Genomic DNA, 21,984 nt, shown 5'->3' on the forward strand with positions numbered 1-21,984 from the left:
CCCCATTAGGGTACTTGTTTCCTTCTGCCTTGGAATCACTTGGGTGGATGGAAAAGATGGAAGCAAAAGAGAAGGTGAAAAATCAGCTTTCTCAATGCAGTGGAGTAAGATCAACACCATGGTGGAAGAGAAAGCCCCGGACCCTCTTTCCTCCCAAAGAAACACCAATTCAACAATACATGGACCAATCCTCTTTATGAGAAATCCAGAAACCAGTTAAAAGCCTCCTGCATTCCCCCTGAAAGTGTGAAACCAGCTGCACTGAAGCTAGGAGGAAAATTTATGGTATCCTCTTGCCATAGTCCCCATATCCAGCACAGAACCATGTGATTAGGAGGAAACTCCAAGTTCCCAGTTTCTCCCTGGAGAGGGAAATAGAAGACTTGGCCATTTTTTAATGTTCTGACTTTTCAGTATGGCTGCCCAAGGGACTGGCTTCTGCATCACCTGTCTTGGAGTCCTGATGGGACCCAGTATACTCTAGCTGCCTGGGAGCTGCTGTGAGCAAAGTAGCTGAGCAATGTGCTGCTGCTCCAGAGACCTGTAGTATAGGAGCCAGACACTGATATAGCTTCTTGGTCTCTCCCTCAGGAGAAAAGAGAAGAGTGCAGTGTGCATCCAACATTCTAGGTTTTTGGGGGGTTGTCAGAGGGATTGATTTCTGTCTATCCCAACTCAGGGAGCTGGGAGACCAAGAATACTCTAGGTCCCTAGGGGCTTGTGAGAGTAAAAAAGAGGTGGGCAATATGTTGCATCTTCAGAGGACCTGTGGTACAGCAGACTGACACCAGAGGGAGCAAGAGATTATGAGCTCCTGAAAAACAGTCAGCAAATCCCTCTAATTAAGAATGTACAAGCACAAGTCCAGAGAAGACACATCCAAAGAAAAGGTTTGAGAGGCCTCTAGGATCTCTAGCTGTGCTGATTGGTGACAGTCTTTCTCTGTACAAAGTAAGTCTATAAAGACTGGGAGAGGTGGTCATTTTTTCAAATGCACAGATACCAACGCAAAGTTACAAGGAACATGAAGACATGGCTCAATCAAGAGAACAGAATAAATCTCCCAATATTGATCCTGAAGAAACAGAGGTAAATTAATTACCTGACAAAGAATTCAAAATAACCATCACAAAGATGCTCAGCAAGCTCAGGAAGACAACACATGATCAAAATGAGAATTTCAGCAAAGAGGTTGAAAATATAAAGAGAATCAAACAGAAATTTGGGGGTTGAAAAGTGCAATAACTGAGGAGAATTTCACTAGAGTGGTTTAACAATCGACTTAATCAAACAGAAGAAAGAACCAGTGAACTCCAAGACAGATTATTTGAAATCACTAAGTCTTGTGCAGCAAAAATAAAAAAGAACGAAAAGGAGAAAAGAAAGGCTAAGGGATTTCTGGGATACAATCAACTGGACCAACACACACATTACAGAAGTTCCAGAAGAAGAACTAATAGAGAAAGGGGCAGAAAGCTTATTTAAAGAAATAGTGCCCAGAAATGTCGCAAATCTGGAAAATTAAGGAGACATCCAAATTCAAGAAGCCCAGTGATTTCCAAATAAGATGAACCCAAAGAAGTCCACATCAATACATTATAATCCCATTGTCAAAAGTCACAGACAAAGAGAGAATTTTGAAAGTAGCAAGACAAAAGCAACTCATCACATACAAGGAAACTCATAAAAGTCCGTGGATTTGTAGTAGAAACATTGCAGGTCAGAAAGGAGTGAGATGCTTCAAAGCACTCAAAGAAAAAACCCTGGCAACTAAGAATGCTAAGTCCAGAAAAACTGTCCTTCAAAAATGAAGAAGAGATAAAAACTTTCCTAAAAAAACAAAAGTTGAAAGAGTTCATCACTAACAGACCTTCTGTACAAGAAATGCTAACGGGTGTCCCTCAAGTCAAAATGAGATGCTGAAGAGCACACAAAAGGTTGAAGACATAGAGCTTACTGGTAAAGGTAAATATAGAGGCAAATGCAAAATGCCGTAATACTGTAATGATGGTGCAAAGACCATTTTTAGTTCTGGTATAGAAGTTAAAAGACAAAAGAATAAAAAATAACTCTAACTGTAAAATGTGTTAATAGAGACACAATATAAAAAGATGTAACTTGTGATATCAATAATGCTATGTGTGAAAGGGAGAAGTAAAAGTATAGAGTTTTTGTACACAATTGAACTTAAGTTATTATGAGATTCAAACAGATTGTCTTATGTAAACCCTATGGTAACCACAAAGAAAATACCTATAGAACATTCACAAAAACAACGAAAAAGAAATCAAAGCATATCACCACAACAAATCAATAAAACACAAAGGAAGACAACAAAAGAGGAAAAGAGGGACAAGAGATCTATAAGACAAACCAATTAATAAAATGACGATAGCAATCCTGCCTTATCAATAATTACTTTAAATGTAAATGAATTAAACTCCTCAATCAAAAGATACAGACTAGCTGAATGGAGTAAAAACAAGATCCAACTATATTCCGTCTATAAGAAACCCACTTTACACTTAAGGACACAGATAGGCTGAAAATGAAAGATGGAAAAGAGACTCCATGCAAATGGTAACCAAAAGAACAGAGATGACCATACTTTTGTCAGACAAAATAGATTTTAAGTCAAAACTGCCAGAAGAGACAAATAAGGACATTGTATAATAATAGAACAGTCAATTCACCAGGAAGATATAACAATTATAAATATACATGCACAAAACATGAGACCTCCTAAATACGTAAAGCAAACTTTGACAGAACTAAAGGGAGAACTAGACAACATCACAATAATTGTGTGAGATTTCAAACCCCACTTTCAATACTGCATAGAACGTCTGAAAAGAAGATCAATAAGCAAAGAAAGGGCAAAACACTATAGACCAAATGGACCTAACACACATATGCAGAACAATCCTCCAAACAGCAGAATACACGCTTTTCTCAAGAGCACATGGAACATTCTCCAGGGTAGGTGGGATATTATGTCACTAAACAAGTCTTAACAAATTTAAGAAGATTGAAATTATACCAAATATCTTTTATGATCACCACGGTATGAAACTAGAAATAAAAAACTGGAGGAAAGTGGAAAATTCACACATAAGTGGAAATTAAACAACACACTCCTGAACAACCAGCGGGTCAAAGAAAAAATCAAAAGGAAAATCAAAAAATATCATGAAACAAGTGAAAATGAAAATACAACATACCAAAACTTATGAGATGCAGCAAAAGCAGGTCTAAGAGGGAAGTTTATAGTGATAAATGCCTACATTAAGAAGAAAGAAAGATCTCAAATAAGCAACCTAATTTTACACCTCAAGGAACTAGAAAAAGAAGAACAAATAAAGTCCAAAGTTAGTAGAAGGAAGGCAAAAACAAAGATCAGAGCAGAAATAAATGAAATAGAGATCAGAAAAACAATAGAAAAGATCAATGAAAGTAGGAGCGGGTTTTTTGAAATGATAAAATTGACAAATCTCTAGCTAGATTAACTGAGAAAAAAACGAGAGAAGACTCAAAGAAATAAAATCAGAAAGGAAAGAGGAGACATTACAACTGATGCCACAGAAATACAAAGGATCGCTAGAGACTACTATGAACAATTATACACTCCAGAAAAGTGGATAACCTAGGAGAAATGGATAAATTCCTAGAAACCTACAATCCACCAAGACTCAATCATGAAGAAACAGAAAATCTGAACAGACCAATAATAAGTAAGGAGGTTGAATCAGTAATCAAAAACCTCCCAACAGAGAAAGCCCAGGGCCAGATGGTTTCCTTGGTGAATTTTATCAAACATTTAAATAAGAATTAATGCCAATCCTTCTCAAATTCTTCCAAAAAACTGAAGAGGAGGGAATGTTCTCAAACTTTTTTTTTCCTGAGGAAGAGTAGCCCTGAGCTAACATCTACGCCAATATTCCTCTTTTTTTGCTTGAGGAAGAATAGCCCTGAGCTAACATTTGTGCCAGTCTTCCTCCACTTTATATGTGGGTCAACATCACAGCATGGCTGATGAATGATGTAGGTCCAAGCCCAGGATCCAAACCTGCAAACCCAGGCCACTGAAGTGGAGCACACCAAAATTAATCGCTGCGCCACAGGGCTGGCCTCTCAAACTCATTTTATGAGACCAGCATTACCCTGATACTTAAACCAGATAAGGACAACACAAGAAAAGAAAACTACAAGCCAATATCCCTGACGAATATGGATGCAAAAGTTATCAACAGAATACTGGCAAATTGAATAAGTAGCACATTAAAAGGATCACATGCCATGACCAAGTAGAATTCATCCCTGGGATGCAAGGATGGCTCAACATACACAAATCAATAAATGTGATATACAACATTAATAGAACAAAGCATAAAAATCACATGGTCATCTCAATAGATGCAGAAAAATCATTTGACAAGATTCAACACATAATAAAAACACTAAACAAACTAGGAATACAAGAGAATTACCTTAACATTATAAAGGTCATATACAAAAAGCTCACAGCTAATATAACAATGAAAGATGGAAAGCTTTTCCTCTAAGATTAGAAAAAGGCAAGGATGGCCATTCTAGCCATCTCTATTCAATATAGTACTGGAAGTCCCAGCCAGAGCAATAAAGCAAGAAAAAGAAATAAAAGGCATCTAAATTGGAAAGTAAGAAGCAAAATTATCTCTGCTCACAGACAACACGATCTTAAATGTAGAAAATCTTTAAAAGTCCACAAAAATACTGGTAGAAATAGTAAACAAATTCAGTAAAGTTCAGGAAACAAAATCAACATAGAAAAATCACTTGCATTTCTATACACTAAAGCAATCTGAAAAGAAAATTAAGGAAAGAATCTCATTTACAATAGCACCAAAAAGAATAAAATGCTTAGGAACAAATTTAACTGAGGACATGAAAGATGTGTACACTGAAAACTACAAAATATTGCTGAAAGAAATTAAAGGAGACAGAAATAAATGGAAAGATATCCCATGATCATGGATCCAAATACTTAATATTGTTAAACTGATCAGACTACCTGAATGATCAGACTAGCTACAGATTCAATGAAATCTTTATCAAAATCTCAGTCATGTAGTGAAATAGCATCATGGCAGAGTGAGCTCTTCCCTTAGTCTCCCATCACTAAGATACAATGAAAAGGATACTCATAAACCAACAGAGGACATTCACACAACACAACAGATGTCTGAGAGACCCACACAGCCATACAACTGAAGGTGGGGGTCCTGGGCCCCTAGGGAGGCAGTAAGGAAGTAGGGAAGGAAGCAAGGGGATGTTCTCTCCATCCTGAGGGGCAGCAATGTAGGGTGCAGGACCTTGCAAAGCAGCTGACTCACGACACTGAGAGGAGAAGGGGTAAAAGGAAGCCCTCTGCGGGAACACTTGTGCTCTCAGAGTTGCCTCCCAGCCCATGGGAATGGTTCATACCAAGGTGGCTAAGCAACTGCAGGGGGGCCCACACCAAGCTGAGCAGTCCAGGTGGGCAGACAGTGAGTGCAGAGCAGGGATGTGCAGGATTCCACATGCAAAAGAAAGCATCACTCCCCCCTCGACACCTGGAGCACCAGCTTGGCTGGTTGGCCAGAGCAGGGGATCCCCACCAGAGTGCCACTGCACATGTGTGTAAAGCAGTGGCCAGAAGGCAAACACAGATGGGTCCTGTCAGCACAGCTTCTAACAGACAGGCACATCTGCCAGGGGTCACAGGGGTCTCAGAACACAGTTCCTGCCCCCGCCCCCAGGAATCCTTGAAAAAACAGAGCTGATATTATGGAGGAAAGAATCACTAATTTAGAGGACGGAAATATAGAAATGCCACAGATGGAGGAGGAGAGAGAAGTAACACTAAAAATGAATGGAGAAATATCTGACTCAATTAGGAAATGCAACATGAAGATTATAGGTATTCCACAGGTAGAAGGGAGGGAGAAAGGAGCAAAGAGCTTGTTAAAGAAATAATAGCTGAGAACTTCCCAAGCCTGGGGAAGGAGCTGGAATTACATGTAAATGAAGCTAACAGAACTCCTAATTACATCGATGTAAAAAGACCTGCTCCGAGGCATATAGGAGTAAAATTGGTGAAAGTCAATGACATACAAAAAATATTAAGGGTAGCAAGGAAGAAGAAAACCACCTACAAAGGAATGCCTATCAGGCTCTCAGCAGATTTCTCAGCAGAAACCTTACAGGGTAGGAGAGAGTGGAATGATATATTCAAATTCTGAAAGACAAAAAATTCAGCCAAGAATCCAGTAAACTATCCTTCAGATATGATAGAGAAATAAAAACTTTCACAGATAAACAAAAGCTGAGGGAGTTCATCGCCACATGACCCACTCTACAAGAAATGATCAAGAAAACCCTCATACCTGGAAAAAAAAAAGAAAGAGTTTACCAAGTCTTGAGCAAGGAGATAAATAGGCAGACAAAATCAGAAAAATTCAGCTCTCTCTCAGAACTGGTTAGCAAATACTTAAGTATAACATTAAATATAAAGGGAAGGAAAGCATCAAAAATAACTATAATCACTTCGTTTTAATCACAAACTCATAACACAAAATGAAATAAGTTGTGACAACAATAACTTAGATGGGGACAAGGAAAGGGATGGAAACTGCTTAGACTAAGGAAATAAGAGGCTATCAGAAAACATACTATCTCATTTATGAGAGCTTTTATACAAACTTCACAGTAACCACTAAACAAAAAATCAGAACAGAGACACAAATGATGAATAAAGAGAAACCATAACAGAGAAACATCAAACTGAAGAGGAAGTCAGAAATACATAGATGAGAAACAAGGGAAATACAGAACAACTGGAAAACAAATGATAGAATGGCAGTATTAAGCCCTCGCATGTCAATAACCACTCTAAGTGTAACTGGATTGAATTCTTCAATCAAAAGACACAGAGTGGCAAGATGGATTAAAAAACAAGACCCAAAATATGCTGCCTCTGGGAAACACATCTCAGCTCTAAAGACATACAGGCTCATAGTGAAGAGATGGAAGATAATACTCCAAGCTAATGGCAAGCAAAAGACAGCAGCTGTTGCCATACTTAAAGCAGATAAAGAACACTTCAAAATAAAAAAAGACAATGAGAGACAAAGAGGGGAAGTATACATTACCAAAAAAAACAAAAAGAGGGGTAGTATATAATGATAAAAGAGACACTCCACCAAGAAGACATAACACTTATAAATATATATGCACCCAACACAGGAGCACCAAAGCACATAAAGCAAATATTCATAGACCTAGAAAGAGAAATTAACAGCATCACAATAATAGTAGGGGAACTCAACACCCCACCTACATCAATTGATAGATCATCCAGACAGAAGGTTAAAAAGGAAATAGTGGAATTAAATGAGAAACTAGATCAGATGGACTTAATAGATATACACAGAACACTCCATCCAAAATCAGCAGACTCTACATTCTTCTCAAGTGCACATGGAACATTCTGAAAGATAGACCATATGCTAGGAAACAACACAAGCCTCAATAAATTTAAGAAGATCGAAATCATACCAAGCATCTTTTCCAACCATAATGCTATGAAACTAGAAATCAACTACAAGAAAAAATCTGGGAAAGTGACAAATACGTGGAGACTAAATAACATGCTGTGGAACAATCAATGGATCAATGAAGAAATTAAAGGAGAAATAAAAAAATATCTGGAGGCAAACGAAAATGAAAATACACCATACCAACACATATGGGATGCAGCAGAAGCAGTCCTAAGGGAGAAATTCATAGTGATACAGGCCCACCTTAACAAACAAGAGAAATCTCAAATACACAATGTTAAACTACACCTAACAGAAGTGAGAAAAAGAAGAACAAAGCCCAAAGTCAGCAGAAGAAAGGAAATAATAAAAATAAGGAGCAGAAATAAATGAAATAGAAACCAAAAAAAAAAAAAAAAGAAAAACAGTAGAAAGGATCAAAAAACTAAGAGCTGGTTCTTTGAGAAGATAAAAAAAATTGATAAACCCTTAGCAAGACTCACTAAGAAAAAAAGAGAGAAGGCTCAAATGCATAAAATTAGAAACGAAAGAAGAAGAATTACAATGGATACCAGAGAAATACAAAGGATTATAAGAGAATACTATGAACAACTACATGTCAACAAACTGAACAATCTAGAAGAAATGGATAAATTCTTAGATTCAGTCATCCTCCAAAAACTGAATCAAGAAGAAACAGAGAATCTGAATAGACCAATCACAAATAAAGAGATTGAAACAGTAATCAAAAACCTCCCAAAAAATAAAAGTCCAGGACCAGACGGCTTCTAAGGAAATTCTACCAAATATTCAAAGAAGACTTAATACATATCATTCTCAAACTACTCCAAAAAATTGAAGACAACGGAACACTTCCTAACTCATCCTAAGAAGCTAACATCACTCTGATCCCAAAGCCAGACAAGAATAACACAAAGAAGGAAAACTACAGGCCAATATCACTGATGAACATAGATGCAAAAATCCTCAACGAAATACTGGCAGACCGAATACAGCAATGCATTAAAAGGATCATACAACATGGTCATGTGGGATTTATACCAGGGATGCAAGGATGGTTCAACATCCATAAATCAATAAATGTGACACACCGCATTAACAAAATGAGAAATAAAAACCACATGATCATCTCAATAGATGCAGAGAAAGCATTCAACAAGATCCAACACCCATTTATGACAAAAACTCTCGATAAAATGGGGATGGAAAAAAAGTACCTCAACTAATAAAGGCCATATATGACAAACCCACAGTCAACATCATACTCTATGGTGAAAAACTGAAAGCCATCTCTCTGAGAACAGGAACAAGACAAGGGTGCCCACTCTCACCACTCTTATTCAACACAGTACTGGAGATTTTGGCCAGAGCAATTAGGCATAAAAAGAAATAAAAGGTATCCAAGTTGGCAAGAACTAAGTGAAACTTACACTGTTGGCAGATGACATGATTCTATATATATATATAAAAGCCTAAAGAATCCATCGGAAAACTATTAGAAATAATCAGCAATTATAGCAAAGTTTCAGGGTACAAAATCAACCTACAAAAATCAGTTGCATTTCTGTACTCTAATAATGAATAATAATAATAATAAAAGCGAATTCAAGAATACAATCCCATTTACAACTGCAACAAAAAGAATAAAATATCAGGAATAAATTTAACCAAGGAGGTGTAAAACCTACCCAATGACAGTATTGAAAGATATCGATGATGACATAAAGAAATGGAAAGATGCTACATGCACATGGATTGCAAGAATAAACATAATTAAGACGTCCATACCACCTAAAGCAATCTACAAATTCAGTGCAATCTCAATCAGACTCCTAATGACATTCTTCACGAAAATGGAACTAAGAATCCTAAAATTCACACAGAGCAGCAAAAGACTCTGAATAGCCAAAACAATCCTGAGAAAAAAGAACAAAGCTGGAGGCATCACAATCCCTGACTTCAAAATATACTACAAAGCTACAGTGATCAAAACAGCATGGTACTGGTAGAAAAAACAGACACACAGATCAATGGAGCAGAATTGAAAGCCCAGAAACAAAACCACCCATCTATGGACAGCTAATCTTCGACAAAGGAGCCAAGAACATACAATGGAGAAAGGAAAGTCTCTTCAATAAATGGTGCTAGGAAAACTGGACAGCCACACGCATAAGAATGAAAGTAGACCATGACCTTTCACCATACACAAAAGTTAACTCAAAATGGATTAAAGTCTTGAAGGTAACATGTGAAACCATAAATTCCTAGAATAAAATATAGGCCGTACACTCTTTGACATTGGTCTTAGGAGCATCCTGCCAAATACCATGTCTACTCGGGCAAGAAAACAAAAGAAAAAGTAAATAAATGGGACTACATCAGACTAAAGAGCTTTTTCAAGGCAAAGGAAACCAGGAAAAAAGTGAAAAGACAACCCACCAACTGGAAGAAAATATTTGCAAATCATATATCCAACAAGGGGTTGGATCTCCAAAATATACAAAGAACTCATACATCTCAAAAAAAAACAAATAACCTGATAAAAAAAAAATGGGCAGAGGATCTGAACAGACATTTTTCCAAAGAAGATATACAGATGGCCAACAGGCACATGAAAAGATGTTCAACATCACTAATCATCAGGGAAATGCAAACCAAAACTACAATGAGATAGCACCTTACACCTGTTAGAATGGCTATAACTACCAAGACAAAAAATAACAAATATTGGAGAGGATGTGGAGAAAAGGGAACCCTCAAACGCTGCTGGTGGGAGTGCAAAGTGGTGCAGCCACTATGTAAAATGGTACGGAGATTTCTCAAAAAATTAAAAATAGAAATACCATATGACCCAGCTATCCCACTACTGAGTATTTATCCAAAGAATTTGAAATCAACAATTCCAAGAGACTCATGCATCCCTATGTTCATTGCAGCACTATTCACAATAGCCAAGACATGGAAGCAACCCAAGGGCCCATCAACTGATGAATAGAGAAAGAAGATGTGGGATATATATAAAATGGAATACTATTCAGCCATAAAAAAGACAAAATCATCCCATTTGCAACAACATGGATGGACCCTGAAGATATTGTGTTAAGCAAAATAAGCCAGACAGAGAAAGATAAACACCACATGATTTCACTCATATGTGGAAGATAAACACATGGAAGAAGAGAACAGATCAGTGGTTATCAGAGGGGAAGGGGGTCGAGGCTGGGCATAAAGGGTAAAGGGGCACAAATGTATGGTGACTGACAAATACTTATGTACAATTGAAATTGCACAATGTTATAAACTATTATGACCTCGATAAAATAATTTTTAAAAATATCAATTGCATTTTTTATGGAAATAGAAAAAACCATAAAATTCATATGGAACCACAAAGGACTCAATAGCCAAAACAATCTTGAGAAAGAACAAAACTGGTGGCCTCACACTTCCTGATTTCAAAACATATTACAAAGCTACAGTAATCAAAACAGTATGGCACTGGCATAAAGACAGACATATAGGCTAAGTGAACAGAATGAAGAGCCCATAAATAAACCCATACATATATGGTCAACTGACCTACAACAAGGATGCCAAGAACATATAATGGGGAAAAGATAATCTCTTCAACAAATGGTGCTGGGGAGACTGGATATCCACACGCAAAAGACTGAAATTGGACCCTTATCTTACACTATACACAAAAATAAACTCAAAATGGATTAAAGACTTAAACAAGGATCCGAAATTGTAAAACTCATGGAAAAAAACACAGAGGAAAAGCCTCATGAAATTGGTCTTAGCAATGATTTCTTGGATATTACACCAAAATCATGAGCAACGAAAGGAAAAATAGACAAGTCAGACTATGTCAAACTAAAAAGCTTCTGCACAGAAAGACAAACAATCAACAGAGCAAGAAGGTAACCTATGGAATATGAGAAAATATTTGCAATGCATTTATCTGATTAAGGGGTAATACCCAAAATATATAAGAAACTCATACAACCTAATAGCAGAAAACTATTAAAAACTTTTAATTTAATCCAATTAAAAATAGGCAGAGGGCTTGAATAGACATTTTACCAAAGCAGACATACAGATGGCCAACAGCAACATGAAAAGATACTCTACACCAGTAATCATCAGTGAAATGCAAGTCAAAACCGTCATGAAATATCACCTTGCACCTATGAGGGTGATCATTATTAAAAAATAAAAAAACAAGTGCTGGCAAGGATGTGGGAAATTGGAACCCTTGTGCACTGTTGGTGGGGGTGTAAAATGGTGCAACCACTATGGAGAACGGTATGGAGGCTGCTTAAAACATTAAAAATAGAACTACCATATGATCCAGCTATCCCACTCCTGGATGGTTATCCAAAAGAACTGAAATCAGGATCTCAAAGAAATACCTGCACTTAAATGTTCATTGTTCACTATAGCCCAAAGGCGGAAACAACCTAAATGCGCACAAACAGATGAATGATTGAGAAAATGTGCTCTATACATGCAAGGGAATATCATTCAACCTTAAAAAAAGAAGGAAATCCTGTCACATACAACAACACGGTAACCCTGGGGGACACCGTGCTGAGCGAAGTATGCCAGTCACACAGCAAACACTGTATGACTCCACCTCTGTGAGGTGGCGAAGGCAGTCAGATTCATTGAAGCAGAAAGCAGAGTGGTGGTTGCCAGGGGCTGGGGGAGGGAGAACGGGGGTTTCTGTTCAACAGGTACAGTTTCAGTCATGAAAACTGAAAAAGTTTTACAGATGTGCTGTGCGACAATACTGTGCAGAAAGTACATTGTGCTTACGGTTAACAATACTGTAACGTACACCTAAAAACTTATTAAGAGGGTAGATCTCACCTTATATGTTTTTTACCACAATAAAAAAAGGATACACGCTCTTAACTATTTACGAAAAGAAGAAAGCTTTCTCTGCATCCTCCACCAACCTCGGCTCAGAAGCTCTGTGCAGGCCTGGCTTGGCCTCAGGATATCACTCCCTTAGTTGTCTGAAATTCTTCCTCTTAGCATTACTTTTTAACAAAACACTGATTTTTATACTTCACACTGATCATGTGAATAAGTCAGAGTGCAATACAAGAGGCCCGTAGACCCAATTTTCAAGCACACAGGCCCAATTTTGCCCTTTTATATATGTGGTAGGCTGCAAAACGGGCCACAGTGCTGTACCTGCTTTGTAGTCCTGGCCTCAGGATGTGACTGCAGCACCTGCCATCAGGTGTTGAGTCCATGTCCCCGTCCTGTGAAGCTGCACCAGCCCCATGACTTGCATTGGCCGAGAGAATGCAGTGGATAGGATATGCTCACACTCCTAAGATCCTCTCGCTCCTGGGACCCTGCCACCACTACATGAACTAGCCTGGCTGGCCCGGTCCAGGGGCTGTCCTAGACCAGCCAGCCCCCTGGGCCTGGCAGCTGACTGCAGACACTTAAGTGAGCCCAGGTGACATCAGCTGAGTCTGGCCCAGATCAGCTGAGCCCAGTCCAAACCGCTGACCACACAGAACCACGAACTAAAGAAATGGTGTGGTTTTAAGCCACGATGTCTTGGGGCGGTTTGTCACCTAGCAAAAAGTAACTGGTGTGACACACCTCCCCGATTCTCATGAACTCACAGCTGCTCTTCAGCATCACCCCCTCCTAAGATCCTCCCAGAACCTCCCCCGGGGGGACCGCGTGGACTCCTCCTCCTCTACCACTTACACGAAGATTTTCATCAAAATATCACTAAATAGGGGAGAGCCTGCAGCCTGGATGACATGGTGTTACTCCATCCAACCTTAGGTGGACTTTTCAATTTGGTCAGATGGCATGTGTGTTCTTGTCTCACCCCAGAGTACAGACGTGAGCCTCCTCCTCATTTTCTCCCTGCACGTCTTGGAAAGTCTCCCCTTGCATTCACAAGGGACTGGCTTTCACACATCCTCTCGCACCCTGGATGCCCTCCCTCGCCAGTGCACTGCTCTAATCGGCACTGCCCACGCTACAGCTCGACTGGTGGGACCAACATGCAGATCCTAGCTGAGTGTTTCTCTGAAACTCTTCTGCACACCATATTAATAACACACCCTTCCTTCTTAATTGTGCACAGGAATTTTTCTCTACTTGAGCTCCACAGAGTTTCCTTTGCACCTTCTTGAAGTACAATTAATCTCTCCCCACGTGTAGACATCTTTGCTTCTGCCTTCACAACACCACTTCCTCTACTTCTGGGAATAGCACTGACATTTCCCAAGGGGACAGCCTTCTTCCCTCTTTCCAGAGATGTGGGTTGAATGTAATCAACTCAACCTTTGACTCCAGAGGTGGGCACACGACCTAGCCTAGGCCAGTCAGAGACACCTCCCCCTGGCCAGCGATCAGCTCTTTGTGGGGCACATGCCTCCACCAGAGCCAGCCAAGTCTGAGTCTAGGACTCACGTGGAAACTGCCCAGAAGGTGACCCCCTCGCCACTGGTAACGTTGAAAAGACAAGAAATTAGACCAGAGCTACTGTGTAGCCATCTCGTCACTACGAGGAAAAATCCTGCCCCAAAGTGAAGCAACAGACGGTGACAATGTTAATGGCATAATCTGAGCCTTTGGCGTAGTCAGCTGTGCCCAGAGAAAGCTACTGTGGACTTTCTGACTTTTTGTTTGTTTGTTTGTTAAACCTGTTTGAATTAAGTTACTGCTGCTTGCAAGCACAGGCTTTCTAATACATCTCCCATCCTTCCTGTGTACACATTTCATACACGGTTAAATGGCAAGCAGGGCAATTCACAGGAAGTTGAAGAAGAGGTAACTGAATCTATGGTGACAGACTGTCCACAGGGCAGGAGGCCACTGACTGGAAAGTGGCAGGAGGGAACCTCCTGGGTGAGGCGGTGTCTGTATCTTGGTTAAGATATAACTTGTGTTATATGCGACACACATGTCACATAATATCTACATCATATACACGACGTAACTTGTGTGACTGGGTCTGCATCTGCCCTGTTTTCTGGCATCCACGCTCTCAGAGCTGTGAGCCACCACCTGGAATTCCAAGTCCCAGAGCGGCCACTATGACACCAGGCACCAGGCACCTTGGACAAGGACATGCCTGCCCAGCTGTCCCAGCTCCCACCAGTCCACTGGCTGGTAGCCCTTCAAGGAAACCCCTCAGGCCCGCTCACATGGGCCCTTTCTGGAGCTCTGACCCGCACAAGATCCACAAGCATAACAAATAGTGGTCGTTGCCTGCCACCCAGTTTTGGGATGACTTGTGACACAACCACAGACACCTGGGACAGGACCCATCCACTCCTGGGCCTACCTCACAACATCCACCGACGCAGCCCCCGACTTGAAGAAGTCAGTGGAGTCTTCCACCTCCAGGATGTTGGGGAGAATCCGTTTCCAGGCACTCTGCAAAACAGGCCCGGGGAAAAACACAGTTCCCAGGGAGCCAGGAGTGGGCGTCCAGGCCAGAGCAGCTCCTGATGCGCACGGGCCGCCAGCGCCAGGATGGGCTCTCTGTCCACTCCAGAGAACCTGACAGTCCAGGAGTGACCATCTCCCTGGAAAGTAAGAGCCCGGGCCGCTCGCCTGTTGTCCTCGTGCCCAACTCATCTTGACCCCAGCTTCCCTGCAGTCCCCACGCCAGTCCAGGGATGGCAGGAAGACGGACGTGCCAGAGCTCAGGGAGTGGCTGGGGACCCGGAAGGCAGGGCGCAGGCGCTCCCCAGACCCCTCACACCTGGCCCACCTTGGTGCTGTTGTCCAGGTGTGGGTGTCCCCAGCATGATCCTACTATGTGATGTTGCAGCGTGAAAGGGAGAGCAAAGTGGGGGGTGGTTCTGTAGGTGAAAAAGGGTGCGCTGGTGTGGCTCAGGAGGCCTGGGTCTTGTCCACACTAGAAACTAGCCAGTTCTGTGCCCCTCTGTCCCAGGACCTGTGGAGATCAGTGGTGCCAGCCAGCCAGCCTTGTGGACTAGTGTGGAAAGGGCAGTGACAGCTGAGAGGGCAGCACCCAGCCAGTCTCCCAAGGAGACCATTCAGCCAGTCAGGATGGGACAACTATTCTCTGGGTAGGCTCCTGGCCAGGCCTGTCAGGACAGGAGCCGGGAGGGGCCTGATGCTGTGTCTGAGCTCGAGGCCACAGCCAGTCACTGACCTGGATGAGGAGTGGGCAGGCCCAACCAAGACCAGCCCTCCGTGACCCCTGGCCCAAGCTCCTCCTGGCTCCGTCTTCCTTTCTTAGAAGGGTATCATGGATTTGTCCTTCTCATCTTCTGTGATCATCAACAGCCATGCCGAGCCACTCTCTGTACCCACTCCATTGCTGCAGGCTCCCCGGGCCTCCTCCTGGGTCCTCAGCCCCCAGCGATGCCCTTCCCTGAACCCCCAGCTCCTGTTTAAATCTTGGGCTTCCTCAGGGCCAACTGCTGCATCACCTCTTCCTCGAAACCATCACTGACTGCTCCGATGGCAGGGACTGCACTCCTGAGACTCCCACAGTCTGGGATCACTGGTCACCTGCTGGTGTGTGGACACGTCACCGCACGGCACCCATAAGATGCACCAGTCCTTATTGGATGCGTGTGGAACCTCTGAGAGGTAGTGTACCCCAAAGCCACACAGTCTCATTTGGGCCCTGCCTCAGCTCCTGACAAGCCGTGGAGATGCAGGCAGCCTCTTGATGCCTCTGTTTCCTCTCTGTGCAAGGGGCTAATAACAGCTGTGGGAGGAATCCTTGCATGAGGCAGGCAGAGCACTTGGAGTAGAGAAGGAGCTCAGTAAGTGCACTGTTTGTGCCATCTGCAGTGCCCGGCATGGCCTCGGCTCAGGAGGTGTGAGGCTGGGTTGGCCGCCCACAGCATGCCCCAGCCCACTGTGGGCCATTGGTAATTTCTGCTGAATGGAGAGCACGGGCTGACCCCTGCTACAGCCACCAGGCTGGGGCCTCTCCACCAACACAAGGAGCTGCAGCCACCCACACTGGCCTCTCCACCGCATTCGCCTCCAGACCACATCCTGAAAGAGCTCAGCCCAGCTCTGAGCAGCAGGCGTAATGATAACAATGCTCATAGGGACAAAGAGAGGCTAGGACGCCAGCCCTCAGCCTGGGCTCCAACCTCAGCACAGTCCTCATCAGCCATGACTCCCCCCCTCAGCTCCTCAGCTGGGAAGAGAAGGGGATGACAGAGCCTCATTCACAGAGTGGTGACGATAATTAAATACACGACTGTTCCTCAGTGTTTGGAACTCAGTGTAGAGGAGCTTAGAGACAACAGAAGGCTCTGCTTTCTTTACGACGGCTGTGAGCCTCGCTGACAGGCCTCACTGAGGTCCTGACAGGTGCAACAAGCCGACCCAGTGCAGACACGTTCTCTCCTCCCCCAGACGTGAGGGGGCGTCATTCTCCCTTCCCGCGGATGAGGGACTCAACGGCAGCATCTTCAGACTCAGGCTTGGCTTTACAAACACACAACCTCACACCATCTCGAGTGCCACTCGACTGTAAGCTCCAGAGCGGTTTGTCCAGCTGGCCTGTGATCCCAGGGCAAGCACAGGGCCAGGGCCACAGCCAGTGCTCCAAGAATATTTTTTTAATAAGTCGCCTTTTTCTACCAAAATTCAAAATATTCAGCTTTCAACTAAGGAAGTTCTTGGTGGCCTCTGGAGCAGTGTGAGCTCCTCGTGTCCCTCCCTTGTCGAGTCCTGCTTTCTGCACTTGTCATTGATGCCCCGTCACCCACGTGGCCACCTCCTGGCCCACCTCCCTCCAGCACGGCCTCCTCCCTGCGCTCCAGCTGCAGCGCCCTCCCGAGGCTCCCCAGCACAGGAGGGCCCTCCCCGCTCAGGGCCTCGGCACTCGCTGTTCCTTCTGTCTCGAAGGTTCTCCCCTAGATCTTCTCTCTCCATTTGTCTCATCTCAACCCCCACACACGCCCAAGAAGGCCTTCCCTTCTAAAGTTGTCCCCCAGCCTCCAGGGACCTGTTCTCACCCCCTTCATAGTACTGCTTCCTGTCTGAAATTATTTTATTCTTTTTCTTGGTTGTTAATTGGCTTTCTTCCCCATGAGAAGGGACACTTCATGACATCAGGAACATTGCTTATTGTCATATTCCTGGTGTCTGGCTTAGTGCCTGGCATTTGGTAGGAGCTCAGTATGTATTTCCTAAATAAGTAGCTGAATACACAGTTGAATGAGTGAACAGCTGAAAAATCCATCAGTGCCATCTGTTCATTAATATCATGGCTTCTAGGGAGAGGGAGATGGACGGAGGCAGCAAGAAGGGCAGGGAAGGTTCTGGGAAGTGACCACTGACTTGACTTCAGCTGGAAGAGAGTGAGACTCAGAGAGGGATGTGCTCTCCAGCATCACAGGGCGCAGCTGGACTGGAGCCCAGGACTGCCTGACTAGGATGCCTGTGCTGCTCACAGCACAGGATGCTCCCCCTGGGGGAGCATTTCTGGAAGGTTAGAGTGCACATGTTCTCACCATAGGGCCACAGGCTTGGCATCTGACTCTCAGCTAGTCCAGGGGCTTCAGTTTCATTTGTCCACTATCGACAGTGAGTGCCTAGAAAGTCAGACGCAGCTGGCCAAGTCCCAGGGCCTCAGTGGCAGAGGAAGAAGCAGCAGGGGACATCAGTAAGCCCCAAGACCAGATAGAACCAACTGTGCCTGAAGCTGGCACATACATCCACAGAGGGTACATACAGCCCAACACCAAGGAGTGTGACTCATAAAACACATGTGCAGTGCATGACCCACCCACCCAGATGGCAGCCCTGAAGGGCTCTCTCACCCGCACAGCCTCGGCGGTGACCAGCTCTGCCTCTGTCAGTTCGAGGACACTGCTGTCGGCTCCCTTGAAGAAGTGCGAGGCCAAGATCATCTTCCCATCCTCCAGCTGGATGTTCTTCACCAGCAGCTGCATGGGGAAGGATTCACAGGGCCTGTGGTTGCCCTCATGGCAGGGGAGAGAGCAATTCCACACAGAGCTGTGCTGGGCACCCCACCCGCTCCCTCCGACCCTCCCCAGGAGGCCGGCATGCGGAGTCTCAGATTAACAAGGAGGAGAGGAGCGGGGGGCACAGAGGAAACCACAGCTCATGCCCCCCCAACCCTCACTTTTCCCTGTCACTCACCCTCCGCAACACTCACTTTCTTTTTAAATGCAGTGATTTTATTATTTCTATAAAAATGACGCCTACTTATGAGACAAAAGTTGTTTAAGCCCTACTCTGAAAGTCAATTGAGAAAACCAATCACTCCGCAGCCAGGGCCTAGAGACCCCATGGGAACATCTGACAAAGGTCATCAGATGCCCCTCTGGGCAGTGGAGGAAGGACATGAGCAGAGGACATCTCTGTCTGACAGGAGTGGTCTATGAGGCCGGCCCCATAGCCCAGTGGTTAAGCTCCAGCGCTCCGCTTCGGCAGCCCCAAGGTTTGCTGGTTCGGATCCTGGGTCCTGACATGGCACCGCTCGTCAGGCCACGCTGAGGCGGCATCCCACACAGCAGAGCCAGAAGGACCCACAACTAGGATATACAACTATGTACTAGGGGGCTTTGGGGAGAAGAAAGAAAAAAAAAGATTGGCAACAGACGTTAGCTCAGGTGCCAATGTTTAAAAAAGAAAAGAGTGGTCTACAGGAATGGTACATTCTACACGTGCCTGACAGAACTAGGGCCAGGTTCCCTGCCTGACCCCCAACCTGGTTCCTTTTGAAAATGTTCTGGAGCTTTCTGTGAGCTAAAGCCCAGCCAGGCCAGATGGAAGTTCCTGAGAGAGCTTCAACCAGCAGTCTCCACCACGCGGCCTCCTCTGCTTGCTGCCCCACAAATGTCAGGGAGGACACAGTCAGCAGCCCCCCAGGCCCCTTGCGGCTGGTGCCCCCATCTGCCAGCCACTGCAGGGTGGGCTGTTAGTGGCCTATGCTTGCGCCCTCCTCCTCGATCACTGTTGGGGTAGAAGCATGGCTATGCACAGAGACGCCCAGGGGCTGTGCCTCATCGCCCTCCACCCTAGCCCAGGGCAGCAGAAACCACAGACTTAGTGACGTGAGGATACTGTGGACTGAGGGACATGAGGATATGGGTCAAAACCAGTAGATGCAATTCACACCACAGAGCCCGAGCGCAGGGTCAGACCGGGGCTGGACTGCTCCGGAACCCTTGTCTTTGCTTAGCATCATCCTTTGTCCTAGCCTGCTTCCCGTGTTGGACATGATCTTCCAAGAGTGCTCCCTGGATAAACCATGTGCCAAGAACTCCCACCTCAGATGCTGCTTCTCGGGCATCTGATCTAAGGAAAAATCACCTTCCAACTGCATGTATCAGTCATGAATCCCCAAAACACCCCACCACTGTGAGTCTCAGACGCTGACGGCAGTGCATGGCAGGACAGGCCCCGGGGGAGCAAACACCAATCCTGGGCAAGCCACTCCCCACTCCGCCCGCCGACGCCTCCCCTCTCGGCCCGTCCACATGTCCCCACTCCGCCTGCCTGTACGCAGTGATGCAGCCCAGAGGTCAGCACCCATGGGGTTTGTTGAAATTCTCAAAAGTGCTTGGAGACCCCTGCCTGCCCTTCTGCTCCCATGCCCCTGATATTCCGAGGTCCAGACCTCCTCGATCACGCATGGAATGAGTGTTAATGGTAGAGTACCGCAGCCAACTGGTGAGCCTTGGAGCCAGAATGTTGGGGTTTGAATCTCAGCCTTGCCACAGACTAGCGTGGGTGACCCTGGGCAGCTTATTTAAATCTCGGTGCTTCAGTTTTCTCTTCTGTAAAATGGGTATAATACTAATATACATCTCATAGGGCTTTTGGAAAATTAAATGTAATACATATAACTTGTTTTAAAACAGAAAGCACTCCATAATATTAGCTTTACTCTGAGGTACAGAGTCTGCTCATAGGAAGCAGAGCATGTGATGTGCCCAGCATGGCACCCCTGTTAAAGAGAAGGACACTGAGGCACAGAGGCTCAGTGACCACACCCGGTGGTGCTCGGACCACTCTGTAGGACTAAAACGAGGCCCCAGCTTCAGGGCTCCCTGGAGAGGGCCTCTCCCTGATTCAGACACCCTTGCGGGGCACCGAGCTCTGGCCCAGGCACCTGGTCAGGAAGAGCCAGGGGCTGGCCTTCCCAGAACAGAGAAGTGGGCTGTCCCAGCAGTTGGGGGCAAGCATGAGGTTTTCTGGACTCCTGGAGCCTGCGGTCTCATTTTGTCCTGTTTTCTCCAGAGCAGCCTGGGGTCTAACTGGGGGGCCTGAGCCTCTGGACAAGAGTGTGTGTGGCCTTGAGCCTACAGTGCGGACCTGTGACCAACAGCAGCGCCATTACCATTCTGTCATCGTTCCCGAAGAGCACGAGTCCATCTTTGGTGACCAGCCCCGGCCGATGGGCTCCTGGGATGGGCAGCGCCTCTCCCTCAGGCACCAGGCCCACAGTGTTCAGTGTCGAGTTGAAAAACGTCAGCTTCTGTCAAGCACAGGAAAACCAGAGGATGGTGGATGGGCAGAGGCCCCCTGCCAGCAGCCCAGGAAGGGCCAAGCAGGGCTGGGGAGCGGAGGGGGCCAGGGCAGCAGCAGCAGCAGGGCGCAGCTCCACCACTCTGCCTCCAGGGACACAAACTACCTGAGGAGCATTAGCAGCTTGGGGAGCCCTCAAGCTCTGTGTGCCCCAGACCCTTTGCACTGGTCGTGGCCTCAAACCTCAGGCAGACAGACCTGAGGAGAAAATCTGCTTAAGGCATCACCGAGTGAGGACACTTGCCCTGGGGATGTCACCAAACACTGGTCACTTTGCAAAAGGTCTTGTGGCAGCAAGGGCAGCAGAGAGATTCCCAGACACAGTCTGGGCAGTCGGTCAGTGGACAGGGCTTCAGATAGTCCGGGGCTTCGTGGAGGAAACGACTGCCCACCACGGGGCACAGATGAAGGTCCCTGCTCACGGTCCTGCCAGCCCCTGCCTGTGAGCAAGAGCCTGTGAGCCCCGGGACGCCCCATCTTCAGCATCTGGCCTGCCCACTGCCCAGTCCCTAGCCAGAGCATGCTGCCCTACCCCCTTGGGGGGCCAAGTCAAAGTCAGAGTTGGACTTGGGTCTCTGTGAGCCCAGGGATGAGAGTCAAAATATTTTACAAGCGGTACAGCTCGACACCAGAGTTGCTGCAGGCCTGAAGGCCTCGAGCTGTGCTGGACCTTTACCCTTCAGCCACCAGGGGATCCCACAGATGGCAGAGAGGTCTCATGACCCGGGGGAGGGACCGAAGTGGCTGGAGACACTTGGGTGGGGCTGGGGGTCAGGGCAGTGGCTACTTGCTGACCAGCTCAAACATATTTTTATAGTTTTATGAACAGTGGGGCACACCAGTGCATCTAGCCCAA

General features: G+C 45.1%; 1 protein-coding gene across 1 annotated transcript in view; it reads right to left on the bottom strand.

The window, feature by feature from the left end:
• Positions 1–21,984, bottom strand: part of ALDH1L1 (aldehyde dehydrogenase 1 family member L1) — a 78,896-nt gene that overhangs the window by 31,999 nt on the left and 24,913 nt on the right. The window contains exons 7-9 of the mRNA XM_070576414.1: positions 20,941–21,078; positions 18,392–18,517; positions 14,911–15,002 (exon numbers count right to left, since the gene is read on the bottom strand). Coding sequence (XP_070432515.1) covers positions 14,911–15,002; positions 18,392–18,517; positions 20,941–21,078 — 356 coding nt within the window. The remainder of the gene's footprint in view (positions 1–14,910; positions 15,003–18,391; positions 18,518–20,940; positions 21,079–21,984) is intronic.

Source organism: Equus przewalskii, chromosome 15 (assembly GCF_037783145.1).
Source record: "Equus przewalskii isolate Varuska chromosome 15, EquPr2, whole genome shotgun sequence".
NCBI lineage: Eukaryota > Metazoa > Chordata > Mammalia > Perissodactyla > Equidae > Equus > Equus przewalskii.